This window comes from Leptosomus discolor, chromosome 7, assembly GCF_034619465.1.
Source record: "Leptosomus discolor isolate bLepDis1 chromosome 7, bLepDis1.hap2, whole genome shotgun sequence".
NCBI lineage: Eukaryota > Metazoa > Chordata > Aves > Leptosomiformes > Leptosomidae > Leptosomus > Leptosomus discolor.
In genome coordinates, this window is record NC_141397.1 from 11,094,725 (window position 1) to 11,109,699 (window position 14,975).

Sequence of the window (14,975 nt, forward strand, 5' to 3'; positions counted from 1 at the left end):
TGAAGCTCTAAATTATTTCATCAGTAGCAAGAACTCTTGTTAACACAAGAAAGAAGCTGTAATTTTTTAGTTGCTGTTTTGCCAGTAGTTGCAATTGAATCCTCAACAAAATCCAGCTGAATAAGCTGAATAGTTTGAGTTATAAGAATCTATTAATTTCATTGAATAAAAGTTTATATATACACTATTTTAACCTTAGAAGATTTTCCCTAATGATGTAAATGGGACACAATTCTCTCCAATTTAGTTTGTTAACTAAACCTACAACAAACACAAACATATTTTAAATTGTTGTATTTAGGAATGCAGTCATACTAGGTATCAGAAGTACTTCCAATTACGTCTGGCTCTGAAAATACGCACTAGATGAAGACTGACTTTTTTTTGATTGAAAATATAATGAATTTCACTTTCTGGCTTTAAATCACATACTATATAAAGTCATGGTTCACCACTAGTATGATTTATTAGAAAAAAATAGGCTTATTTCACATGTTATGTTCTAACTGGCTGAAGCTGTGCAGCTTTAGGATTACTGACACAGCTACAAAGTGGTCTTGATTTCAGTTTAAGAGTATGCTCTATATATCTAATAAACTCCTTAGTTACTATAGATCTACTAAATTGTCATTCAGATAGTATCCTCAGATGGTAAATGTAATGATTTCTACATAAATAGTACTAACTTGAAAGCCTCATAGGTTTTTTTTTAGAGTCTTAAAATATTGCTGTGCTGATTTTTTAGTATTTAATTACAACATCACTGTTTAGATCATAGGTCCCTTAAAAGGTTAAGGCCAATCCTACAAAGTATTTTTTTACTCCAAATTAAAATTAATTACTTTCGTGTTTCACTAAAAAAAAATGAGATCGAAAAGTTAGGTATTATTTGTGGGTAGAAAAGGGGGTCACTTTTGTAAATATTGAGATTAGGCTACTGGAAATGTCAAGGAAGTTTGCCGTATTAAGGAAATGTAAAATCTTACAAACTCAGTCAATCAAAAATGACTGCACAAATATGACTCCCCAGAAAGGCATTTATCATAATTAATAAGATAAACCAATAGTCACCTACTTAAATGACAGCTGCAAATCAAAATGGGACTTGCCAAGTCTCTCATGGGGTCAGCTATGACCACCCATGACAACTTGACTCTTTCACCTCCTTTACAAGTGGAAGGACCAACAGACGGCCACAGCTGCTCCAGCCAACCATAGCATCCCCAATGCTCGCTGCCAGGACTGGCTGCCATCCGCTGCCCAACACCATCAGGCAGTAAGTAGGTCTATAAACCTACTAAAACAGCGCAAATGTTATAACTTGTAATCTATTAAAATCAAAATAAACAGGAAAGGAAGTCTGAGAGCCAGATTCTTCAGAGCAAAATGTAATGCTGATTATGAGGTTTTCAAATATTCCAGCTTTTTTTTGGGGGTGGGCAAGACTTAGGGTTGAGCCATTAAAAAACCAGTTGGTAGTATTAAAACTTTTGCTTTAGGATTTATAAGAAAGCCAAAAATTCACTCCAGGCTGAAATTTACTATCCCAGGCCTGGAACCATTAAAAAAAAAAAAAAAAAAAAAAAAAGCCACCAAAAAAAATTTGTAAATATGGAAGAAAAACCAAACAAACATGAAACAGTGGTTTCAGATAATTTTTGGCACTCGGTCAACATGAAAGTGGCTTTATTTTTTAGTATTTTTTTAAAGTCTGAGATTCATTACTATGAATTACTTTTGTTACTAAAACACAGTTTTAGTAAAAACCCTGGGATGAGTTTATTTTAGTAACGAATTACCAGTAAGTTACTATCACCGAATCTTTTTTAAAGCTTTTCAGTATGAAGAGATATCATGGTTTTCAAAGCAATGTCAATGATCTGACTTATGCTCAAAAGCCAGGAAGTTTGGGGTAGAAATTTCATCTGTGAGCCACATAGATGTATGAAAACATTTAAAAAATTAACAGCGTATGTTAAAGATGCAATGTCAGCCCCATTTGTACCCATAACTAGACTTCATTAGTTTTGTGGGTTTAAAATTGACATTTAAAAATAAAGGCAACAAGATTTTGTGACTTAATTGAGCGCTCCTTAAATAAAGAGATATTTCAATGTTTGCAGACTGTTAACGTCTTTCCAAAATAAGCCATGTGCTGGTGCTACTCAGCTATATTTCCCTATCACCCTAAGGAGTCTGTATTGCTGATGGAAGCCATTTCTTCTGCTAAATCCCGCCTGTGAACTCTTTAACAAGAGCATTTAAGCCTACTAAACAAAGTCTCCTGGGAGACACTATTGTTAAAACAAAAACTGGAACAAATTTTTAAAGTGAACTTTCTGCAATCATTGGAGGATGCAGGTCTTAAGAAGAGAAAACTTGTTACAGGAGAGGGAACAAAAAGCCAAATGTAAGCAGAGAGCACATGGCAGTCACCCCTGAGGGAACAGAGGGGAGGTATAGAAAATTAACTGCTGCATTTCTACTTCCCACCAAAACCACAAACGGGCTGTTTCAGGGGACTAACACATACAGAGCCTGCAGATAAATACATGTCTACCTCATTACCTGAGAAGAGCCTTAAAGAGCACACTTCTTTGCTGAATATTTCTGCTTCTACATGAATAATCTCATTTACGTAGAAGAAGGTGCTATACATAGGCATGCAACATTTGCAGCATGTATGTGTGTCAGCTTGGAAGCTGCTCAGCTCTGTCTGCGAATTTGGCCTGTAGTCTTTTGGCACGGATTTTTACTGCAAAACTTTACAAACATTCTCTGCAGCCAAACCACCTTGAACTGTTTCTTATCAAATTTCACAAGCTAAGTGGGTTTCAGCCCGGTCAATACATGGATGAGAGATCATTATATGAAATTATGCTTTGCTGAAACCTCACAACAGTAGCTTAACAGCATCAGGAAACGGCAGGACTTAGCTGTAAGGACATGCACAAAGGTGACTGGGACTGAGGCAGCTGCTGGCTTCACCCAAGATAAGATTACCGCACCTCGGAAAGCCAAGACCTCAGGGGAGGACAGTACGTGGAAAATGGGAACCAAAAGATTATGGAGGTTCCTGCTTTCTGCCTCAAACAGGAATGGCAGTCATATAGGACAGTCTCTGCTGAGGGGATGTGTGTGTTTGTATGCCATCTCACCAGCCTGTAAGGCAGGCTTTCTCCCTGGCATCTAAAGGGGCACCATCTTGGAACTACACCTTGGGCAGTAACAGTAATGCCAGGCACACTGCTGCAGTTTGGCACCCTAACAAAGTATTGGACAACTGAGATGGGAGGTAACAACAGAGAAACTGCCCTTTTGAGTTTTTCATTAATAGACTGGGTCAAAGCAATCCCACTTTATTTTTGACAAAGTACAGGTCTAAAGGAGGATGAGGACAACGATTATATTTGGATTGTAACAAAATACTTAGCATCAACCCAGATGATGCCCTTTCAGGCAACCTAAGGAAAAACAGCCCCTTTGCTTTCTTAAATTACCACAACATACGTGTTTACCTGTATTCAAAGATGAGTTAACAAGAGTTTGCTCGGAGTACAAATCAAACAGGATCGCACAGAAGGAATACAGCGATATTCTTCATTCTCACTGGATGAGGTGGAGGGTATGCCTGTAGGGCTTGAAACCTGTAGGGCTTGAAAGTTGTGTAGGCACTGCGAGGCTGAAATGCAGGATGATTTACATACTCTAAGTTGTTTCCCTGAAACAGATCTGTCTAACTATCCTTGGTTTTATCACCTTGCTAGTCAATTGCCATATATACTTGCACTTGAGGGAAAAAGATTTGCATCAGCCAATAACAGACATGTGAACTGCCTATCTAAAATTAGCTGCTCTTCCTGGGCTCCCTCTGCAGGCACTGCACTGACAGAAAGAGAACCTCGGCCACGGCGTGACTGAGCACCTCATCTAAGTTAGAACCATCACGGAGAACAAAATCCTAGGCCAAGCAAACACTGGGAAAAATTCTGTAGTTATCAGAAAAATCTCAATGCTTATTTTAGGTCCATAAAAACTTTCCACAGGACAAAATGGAAATTCAGGGCTGAGGCTGCTGAAATCCAACTGAGTTGATAGTTAATTAAAAAAAAAAAAATCTTCAAGAAAGTATATATGTTTTTTGCTACCAGGCTATTACAAACCATAACCTTGGAGGAGGGCTCCAATGAGGAACTTGGAACAGAGGGTGCAGAAAGTGGAAGCTGGTACTATTTATAGCCTGGCAGACAGGACTCCCAGAAACTCAGTTAGCCAAAACAAGCTGATTCTCCTAGCTACAGGTAAAACAACATTCTGAGTAAGTTAAACAGTTTGAAAAATATATAAATATTAAAATTAGAAGTATTTCAGTAAACAGATGCTGGCTTTTTTTCTTTAGTATTTGATGGAACATGTTTCAAAGAGTACATCGCTAACTAATGTTCCTGATGGATGTGTGAAGTTATACTACCTGACCACATCATGAATTAGCCTTCCCAGGAGGAGCTGTACAAAAAGTAGAATAAAAGAAAGCAGAAATTCCTTGACATCTATAGGATGTCAAGGAAATGACTCAGTTTGTTTCAAACAGGAGATAATTAAGAAAATCTTCTAAAGTTTTCTGAATTACATTAGGACTTTATCATTTAGTTGTTCTCAACATGCTTCCCTTTCTCATATCCAGGAACATACTGAACAACCAATTCATTTCAGGACTTTCAGACAGAATGTAACAAGGACCGCTACAACTTTTCCATTTAATCATTAATACTAAAATATTAAATAGCTTATATAAAACACATGGTTTAACAGTTTATCAAGGCAGGGACACTCATGTGAGTTCCTATTAAGAAGAGTATGTTGAGCCTATTTATTACGGAACAGGATAGATGCATTATATGCATTTAGCTTTTTAAAAGGAAATACTGGTATTTAATCTGAAGCGTATCAGAATTCTCTGACAAGACCTCTACCTAATGTAAACCAGACTGATTTGGGCCAAGAGATCTGGTTCAGCACAGCAAGCAATTTTCAGTTTCTGTAATCAGTGCATTCCCAGGAATTTTATACCTGGGAAAACCACTGAAATACTTGCTTTTCAAGAAAACAAAGATCACTTTTTTTGAACAGTTTCTTCATGAAAATCATGTCTACAGGACAGCTGCTGAACATTGCTCCCTGTTCACTCACTTACCTATGAATTCAACCCCCCCTCAAAAAAATAAAAAAAAGGAAGGGGGAAGTTCAGACCACTTTTACTTGTATCTTAAAACTGGCACTGTACCATGTGCAGAGCTCTCCTGCTGGTACATCACATACTGGTCAGTATTTCTGGTAAGGTTAGTTTCTTTGTGTAATAATTTCAGCTACAATTTTTAAAGTTAGCATCCTCCTCTGCTTCAGCAAAAGTTTGGAAACAAATGCCCAAACATATTTTAGAGCTTGCAAACCTAATGCAAATGAAAGAGTCCAAAGCTTTTCTGTTTTATTTTTAGGGGTTCTTCTTCCCAATGCCTCAGTATGTCTGTTGTTCTCCAAATGCCACGTAGCAAAATTGCTAGTTTATTTGGGATAAACCAAACAGCAGGTGCTTACCTGTAGGAGTACTACTGCGAAACGAAGAGGAGGGAGTGATTGGAGGGGTGACTGGAGGAGTAAGGCTTCCACTGCTGTGGCGAGGTGGAGTAGATACATTCCCACGGGACACTGTGCTTGACAAAGTCAAAGAGAGTTTCGGCTGAATCTTTTTCTTCAAAGACTCCTGCTCACGTCGAGCTGCATCAGTCATAAATCTAGAACAAGGACAATTTTGAGTATAAGAGGCTTGAAACACCGCCCACAAGCAAGCTTTAGGTAAAGCACGTATTTTTCGTCCTCAGTGGCCAAATGGAACTTGAACCTCAGCCATGACAAGTTTCTCTGCAACACACAGATTTAAAGAATACATACTTCTCCATCAACAGCTTTATTCCAGTGTTCAAGATCTGGGCCACTTGCTTCTGATTTCAATAGAACTCACATTAGATGCCTGCCTCATGGGCAAACACACAAGTTTCTTTAAACTCCAACCAGATATCACATTGCACACAATATCATAATAATCCTTTACAATAACTACACTCAATCCTGTGAAAAAGCAGCTGAATAGCTATAACGGAGAAAAATGTTAGGGGCAGATGTATTAAATCTGAAGAGACAGTATGAATTACATTGTGTAGATACATAATTTCCAACTTAGGATAATCACATCTTTTTTCTAAGGGTTTTAGACAATGTTGCCTGACACAGAAGATGTCCACTTAAAATTGCAATTCCTCAAACCAGAGTTCCCAACTCTTGAAAACCAAATGAGGGATCTCTGTAGAGCTTTGGCATATGATGCTGAAAGCCGAATGCAACTCAAGGTTCATCTCTGTGGGATGCTGAGAGGGAATTCCACCAGCACAATGCAAGGTGTGCACCAGTAGTGCAGTAATTCCAGCAGTGCAACTTTTTGCATGGAATCTCTCACCTGGAATAAAAATAGCTTTTTTCACTTTTATTCTGATTCCTTCCAAAAAAGAACAACCAAAGTGAAAAAGATGACTTTTATTCCAAGTGCCTACACAGAGTCACACCAGAACACCTGATACTGCATTATGCTGACATTCAAAGCATCACTGCTGGCACCTGTGTTAACCCTCACTTGAAAGGACTGGGGTTTGTGTCACCCCACCCCCCGCAACAGGATCTCTGCAACTCAGACTTCATGCACTTAGCATTCAAGTGATATTTTAATCCTTTGTCTTTCCGCTCCACTGCATAAGGAGCCATCTTGAAGGATTCCTAAGAAGACAGGCTGAAGTAAATCACCTTGTCCATATAGTCCTCTGTCCTTCACGCTAAAGTACAAACTATGCCTGTCAGTGAATAAGAAAATATACCCTAGCACATGATACAGAATAAAAAGTTAAGTTACCCCCAGACATTTGTATGACCAGGTCAGACAGAGTAAACCAGATTTTAGCCAAGACACAAGCTTTGCAGGATGAGCTCTTGCAAACTTGGCAAACCATGAAGGGCGCATTCAGAGAGGAGAGAACATGGTGCAGCCACTACGCTGCACTTGCCTCGGAGCCAGCTGTCACCCAGAAACTCACATTTTCAATCCAGGAAGGAAACAGAATGGGAGAAGAACAAGGGCAGAGGAGCAGGAGGTGCGGCATGGTGAGGAGCAGGTACACCCCTGGAGGCACTGCAGCCTGTGGGTAACCACATCGGATCACGGGAAAAACGTGACAAACAAGGGGTGGCAGAGAGAAACCGCTACAACCTGACCCCAACCCCTGCAACACTCGCTGCCTCACCGAGGGGACTAAGCATGTGGCCTTGCAACGGCAGCAGGGGAGCAGAGGTGTCTAGAGCAAAGCGAGTCTGCGAGTGAAGGTGAGCCTGGGAAAGGGGAAGGAAAGGTGGGATTTTTTCCCCTAAGTGTTTTAGGGATTTTCTTTTGTTTCTCAGTAACCAATACCCGAATCAGTAATTGAGTATTTACACTAGTTGGCAATATATTAAATTCCCCAGGTCAAGTCTTTTTTCCCTGTGACAGTACTCGGTAAGTGATTCCCTTATTTCAGCCCATGAGTTTTCTTGCTCCCACTCCTGTTTTCTCCCCCATCCCACTGGCATCAGCAGTGGGGGAGTGAGTGAGCCAGTGGCTGATAGCTGGGGCCAACCATCACTCTACCACATTTCTTGTCATGTGACAACTATATCTGCTATGTGACCAAACTGCCTGTCATGCAACTTATCGATGTTCCTTATCATATGGAAGCAACCCCTGAGGTACGTCCAGAATCCAATGGAGGACTGGGAGATCCACCTTTAGCTCCCGAGGCAGAGCAGCAGACCCTGAGGAGAGGCAGGCAAGTGGAATACTGCCACACCAGCCACCTCCTTCACAGTTTATATCCTTCCATCGTATGAAGGATCAGGCCATAGGCTGGCTGGACAAACTGATTCTGCAGACCATAGTACAACAGCTGCACTGAACATGGCCATCAGGTCACACTGGGCCTCACAGCACTACATAGTATCTACCACAGCATCTGCAACATGGTGCTGTAGGACAGTCCAGTTTCTTCTCTGGGCCTCAAGAAACAGTGTCAAATTAATATGAATCACTGTATTCATTTAGGCTCCATAGAAACCCGATGTTTTGTGACTGCTTGCAACACATGGGCTGTCTGGGTGGAAGCTGGGTAGATCCTACCGGTTGTGAGTTCAGACCTGACTGCGCTTATAGAGAGACCTCTGAGAAAAAACAGCTCTTGTTGAACAGTAAGGGGTGCATAGGGAAGTCGAAGAGGGAAAGTAAAAGTGGATTTTTTTGGCATCTGTGCCAAATATAAAAGAAAAATTTGGCCTAGATATCAAAACCCCAGCTCTTTCTCAAAAGAGATTTATGTACTTTAACACAGCCTCAAAACACTGTGGCATACAATTTTAAGCACCATTAGAGCAATGAAGATGTATCCTGGTTATCTATACAATGAAGGCATTAATAAGTAGAGATCTTTGCCATGATATGTAACATCAACACACAATCCGCAGACATTAATAAACAGGTATGTGACATGATGCTTATATTCTTTGAACAGGGCAATACATCATGTCAAACCAGATACAGCATTTTTATGAAGTTAATATTTAAAAAGCAGATATCCACAGTTAACAGTTCAGTTTTAAATTTCTCTCCCAAACAAGAGTGCAGATACTATTGACAAACAGTCCCCAAATAGAAATCTAAACTTCATTCAAGAAAAAAGGAAGTAAAAGGATCTTAATAACAGGCATTCAGTTCACATTTGCTTTCCTCTAACTACGAAACGTCTAATTCACTGTTTTGGGAATTTGTACTATGATGTATGCTTGCTTCTGGATGGGAAGCCTTATTCCTTAAGAAAACGTTATGGCAACATTATAAATCCTTGAAAACTTGGAAGATAACCTCAAGTATGAGATATTAAAAGCAGCAGCACAAACACTGCTAAACTCAGCCACAAATAACAATGTTAAAATAATATTGAGGTATAACCAGTCTGGTTGAAGTCCATAAAAATCAGGAAAATTTGAAGTTATAGCTGAAACTTCTCCCTGTCCTCTTAACTGACTCCCATTTGGGCTAAGCATATTGGGTATATTCCAAAATGCCATTTGTTGTCTACACTGTGAACCTGAGAGAAATGGAAGGCAGAGTCTGTTGAGAAGTTCAGTTCCTGGTATCTCAAGTATGGAATTAACCTCTTCAGATCCAAATAGTCTCATACATGTCTGCTAAAGCACTGGCAGTGTTAATAGTTTTGAAAAGGAAACTTATCTAAATGGATTAAAATAAAACATTTAATTGAAATGTATTTTAATTGAAATGCAGTATAATACTTCTGCCTAACTATGGTGGTGTTCTTCAAAGCTTACAATATAAGTGTTTTAATGATGGGTATAGAATGACATTTCCAACTAAGGCTTTAATTTTCATGTTGAAAGTACATTATGGTTGCAACATCAAGTGCTCAGAAATGAAAGATGCTAGAATTAAGGTTGAATAGTGGTCTCTAAATTACACGACTGCATACAATTTTCCTTGCCTCATTTCAATGCACAAGATGTGTGGGAAACAGAAAACAAACTGTAGTAAACAAATGCTGCTCTAAGACCACTTAGGTTAAATCCCATCTCCTTGCTTAATATTCTCTCTCACTGTCCTCAGATCCATCTCCTTGCTGAGCAATCTACCTCTGCTATGTTCTTATTCATAACTCCATAACCCTTTCCCTCCACTATGCAGATTTTAGTCATCTTCCCTGTTGCACAGGATTGTGTTTACACCTCATAAGCCTTCTCTCCAAATGCAATATATCACATAGGCACAGTGAAACAAGGAAAATCATTCAGTTCCCAGCCATTCATTGACCCTGTTTTAACAAGCATGGCGTTTGTGTGCTTTCTTGCAGATGGTTCATAACGTCAGGGAGGAGCCCACTCCTTAGAAAGAAATCTCTTCTACCCCCATTTTTTCTTTCCTTGCCCTTTCACCTTCCTAGTAATTCAACTCCCTGCTCCAAAACACGTAGGTGCAATGATTTCTGAATCAAGTGCTTGCAGCAACTTTAATAAACATAAGCAAAATATAGTATTTCCCCCTCCTCTCATTCCCTGGAATGGTTCAAGTATTTTTATTGAAACTTTCCCAAGAAATTCAGCCTGAAGGAGACACCCAGCATGGAAACTTTCAGCCCGAACAGCTGAATGCTGGCAACATAATAAGCAACTGAAACAGTCTTATAATGGAAAGTGTTGCACAACCTTCCATATAGGTGGCAATATAATACAAACAGCATTAGCTGTTGTTACCAACATAAAAAGTCACAAAAAAGCAGAGGCGATGGTCAAACGAAAAATACCCTTTTCAAATCAAACTTTTGCAACGTTTATAAGTCCCGCTGCCCCCAAAAGCTTTAGAATTAAGAAGGAACAGAAGCAGAACACACTCTCCCAGAAATTTCCTTCAGCTATTAGCATGTACTGACTATTTCAGGAACATGCCCCAGTATGACTCACATGATGATGTCAGTTAGTTTATCATAAAACTCTCACTACACACAATTCTAACACAATTTAAGAGCTTGGGACTCACACCCAGACCGAGGGTAAGGGTAGTTATAAAAGTGAGTTGCAAATAAACTGAAAATTTTTACGTGGGATCTCACTCGAAAGGCAAAAAAAAACCCCCGAGTTGTCCTTCAGAATGTAGCTTCTTAATAAAGATGCCCGTTCCTCCTCTTCCTCACTGTTGCAGCTTGCTGGTGCAGGAAGTCAGCCCTGCTTGGAACCAGGTCTGTTTCTATATCCACAAACATTTACACAGACAGTGAAAAAGGTGCATCACAGCTACCTTGTGAGATCTGAATACTAATTTGCTACCTCTGATTTCTTTGTGATCTAGTCACTAAAACACAGGATGATGCAACCACAAGTCTACTGTTCACCAGCTACTGGACACGCACATAAGAGAGGGTAGGGGGATTATTCTGAGCTTGCAAAACAAGCAAATTCCACTGAGGAGATGCTCAAGCCCAGGACTGCTTCACAACACTGTCCAGTTGCACACTAGCTTAAAAAAATGACAGCACTACCTGACAGTAACATATATACCTTGTCCTGTGCCTCACCACTGACAAGCTGCACTAAACCACAATGGGAGAAGGTAGCAGAACAGAATTAGTTCTGACCTTTTCTCATTATCACACAGCAAATTATGTAAAAATACTGATAGTGTAACATTCAGTTTATATTTATGTTTGCCTAAATTGGCTAACCTGTACTGGGAAAAGGCCGTCACCTTGACCAGAACATGAGAAATCACGCTGCTGAACTTCCGCCACTCGTATTTCAGCAGACAGCTCCTTAACCCAACACTTGGTCAACTTCAAGATTGATTTGAAAGAGGAGAAAAAAAATCCATGGTGCTTTATGGCAGATTTGTGCTACCTTCTAGTTGTATTTAGATCAAAAGTGGTCAAACTCACTTGACAGATGGGGCACATACTAGCACAGCTACATACTTAACTACATACATAAAAGCCTGCTACTCTTTACACCTATCAGAGCAAGGTGCTGGTTATATCTGCTTTTCCTCTTGATCTTTTCCCACTTTTGTCTCAAAATGTTTATGTCATTCTTTGTCAGTGCTGTACCAAGAGAAACAAGGAGGTGAGAACAGTATTTTAGCTCCCAGCCTTCCTTATCACATTAGCAGTGTCTAGGGGAAGAAAGAAAGGGCTAGGATGGAAAGCACCTCTAGTTGTACAGTGTTTTAAAACTTCAGGAGATGTCTACTTTGAAGAGTGATTAGGAGGATCTACTTCTCAAGGCAGGACACCATTTCAGTAGGGTGGGATTCTGTGGACCCTGAAGTGCACTCACTATGTTGACTATCGCTTTGTCAGGAATTGTCCCTCACACCTCCTGCTGCTTTTACAAGCAAAGACAGAGCAATGTGGTTTGGTTTAGCTAATGCTGGGGAGAGGAGACAACGGTTAAGTTGAACTATTATTAGGTTAAGGAGAAATCTAGTGAAATCTAAACGGTGGGAGTTCAGCACTAAGCTCTCTTGTCTCCTGGGAAGGATGAAAGGCTTTTCTCAGTTGAACACAAAACCGGGCGAAAACAAAGAGAATCAACATCCCCAGTAATACCTTGCCACACTGCTTATGTGATAATGAGGAAAGAAATATATGAACAAGTTTCATACCATCCATTAACTCAAATTATTTGATGAACACCCTTGAGCAGTCTCACATACTGTTCTTTGTAGTGTGGGGAAACAGAAGTATTCTGCAGCTCTGTACAAACCTCTCTTGCCTCACAGAAGCTATCAAACATTTTTTTCTTTAGAGATCTTCCAATACAGTTTTAGCAAAACTCTAAAAAAAAATGTCAGTGTGAAAAAGCCCCACTAAGATGTGTGCATAAACACACACATTCCTCCTCACTTTAGAGTATTTGCATAGTGTTAAAACATATGATTTTTAAAAACTCCCTTTTGCTTGCCTTGTTTTTTCTGATTTCACAAAAAACCATCAAAAATGGGGAAGAAGCAACGCAAAATAATAATCTTCTCTCAATTATTCCCCAAACCTATACCACATTTCACAGCAGGCCCTAACCAGATCAAATAAATCATTAAAGGGCATTTCTAAGTTCTGGAAAGAACAGTTTCAATGCAATAGATATTGCAGAAACAACACGCATCTAAGTCAGACTTCAACGTGCAGATTCATCTGAGACTGGGTCTTACAAAGGAATTCAGTGCTCATTCTCAGCACCAGTCGTACTCAGACTCATCTATCGAAAGCTTTCCCTATGTCCTAAATAAGGATTATTTATGACAAAGCGATGAGTAACTTAGAGAAACAGGACAGAATCAGATTTCTTTTTATTATTAGTCTTAGGAATAATTTATTGGTGGTACAATTCTTTCAATTCCATTATTCAACCTGTTTTCTCAAGATTTAAAAATATTATCACCACAAAATCAGCTGTAGTGTAATACACATTCTTCTGAATACATGCACCTCCAACAGATGTAGTAGAGATTATTAGGGTGTGCATGTACCTTAAAAAAAAAGTTAAAAGCAGACTTCACATTGCATTTCTGCCTCATCACTGAAAAGACTCAAACACAACATGCAGTCATACTCATACTGCTGTCAGTAGACTCAAGGCTGCAACCTTAGAAAATCTGTTCAGTATCAGCAAGAGTTCAGGGGGTTTAATTGCTTGCTCTTCACACATTCGTAAAAGATACAGTAAGACACAATAAAATATCCACCAAGTACATATTTTGTGTCTCTAGCACGGAAAATTGATTCAGAAGATTGAGTAATTTCATATTTAAACATATGTAAGTGGAGCTAATGGCCGGTGATATGCCAAATAATCTATTATCACACCAATGGAATAAAAATAAAGCAGCAATTACCTAACCACCCCAAACCATATACTTGCTTAGAGTAAAACATGTGCGTTTATTCACTGTTGATCATTACAAGCAGTATTCCAGTTAAAAGCACTGAAAAGGAATTTAGTATCTCTCTTGATTTTGGAATATACAGACAAAAACATCAGTGAGAATTATATTTCACATTTAGGTTAACATAAATCCCAAACACTGGACATAAGCCCCACCTTGCCACTTCATCTTTATTTAATATATTATATATTTAACATATTTATTTTAGTATTGTCTGGGAACCAGTTCTTTCCCTTCTGTGTTTTTTGCCTTCTTTTTCTCCTTTATTCTGTTAGTATCATACTTATTGCACTATATCTACTTTTCATGGAGCACCAAAGTAATCTTTAATTTAAAATTAAAAAAAAATAAAAAAATTAAATCAGTGTTGTATGTTCCTGCCACCACAACAATAATTGTTTAATACTTAGAAATGAATGTTCTGTTCTGAATGTTCCAAAGAATGATTTTATTTTTTTTTTTAGGTTTGTTTCTTTGGTTTTTAAACAACATGGTATTTTGGCCTTTTCTTTCTTTAATTTGTGTAGGTCATACAGCAAATGCGAAATCCAGGATTGCATTTTTTTTTTTTTTTTTTTAAATTGACAGCAAAAATGCATAGTGTATAGATAACACGACAGCAGTAATGTAATCAGGACAGATGCAGTCTTATTTTAGATATTTTATTCATAATGAAAATTCATTACTTATCCCCTAGACAGATGACGGGACTCGAGGAGACCCCACGTAGTCTTCCTGCCGTTGTTAAAATACACAAATGACATTTCTGTGTTTAAGACGAAAAAATTAGAGCTCACCAAAAGCAGCAGTAATTTCCAAAACATTAGAAACATATTGCTAGTTCTCTTCCTTTTCCCTCCCACTCCTTCCCCAGTTTTTTCCACCGTGTTTGAAGTAAATGAGTGAGTTTCAGAAAGGAGCTATAACTTATCTGTAATGTCAAAATTCTGTAATTTCCATGGAGTGAGAGGCAACAGTTAAGCAAAAGAGATACTTCAAGGAGGTAACCAGCAGGAAGGCAACCACTGTTTGGCATAATATTGTCACCTCTGGTAAATAAGTTTAAAAAGTTGCGATAACCCTCTCAAGCACATCCGACCCAAGCGCTCACTGTGCTGTGCTCTGCCTCTACATCAACTTCTTTCTTATCAAACCAATTCCAGAGTTTTGCCATTGGCAAAAAAAAGGAGCATTCAGATGGCGCAAAACACTTGCAGACTTTCTCGCAGTTGGGATACATTTCCAAAACGCTGCAGCAAGCCCCTGCCTTCAGCGTAATGCAGCAGTCGTCAGGTCAGTTCAGAAACCATCCTCCCTGCATTTACTAACAGGCTTATTAGCACATTCATCAGCCTTGGCTTTGCTTACGGCCATTAAGGGACAAACCAGTCATTGCCTGCTG

General features: G+C 39.1%; 1 protein-coding gene across 1 annotated transcript in view; it reads right to left on the reverse strand.

Annotated features, from left to right (window-relative positions):
- Positions 1–14,975, reverse strand: part of JAZF1 (JAZF zinc finger 1) — a 195,116-nt gene that overhangs the window by 24,364 nt on the left and 155,777 nt on the right. Inside the window, exon 3 of the mRNA XM_086468377.1 lies at positions 5,596–5,792. Within this exon, the coding sequence (XP_086324503.1) occupies positions 5,596–5,792 (197 nt within the window). The remainder of the gene's footprint in view (positions 1–5,595; positions 5,793–14,975) is intronic.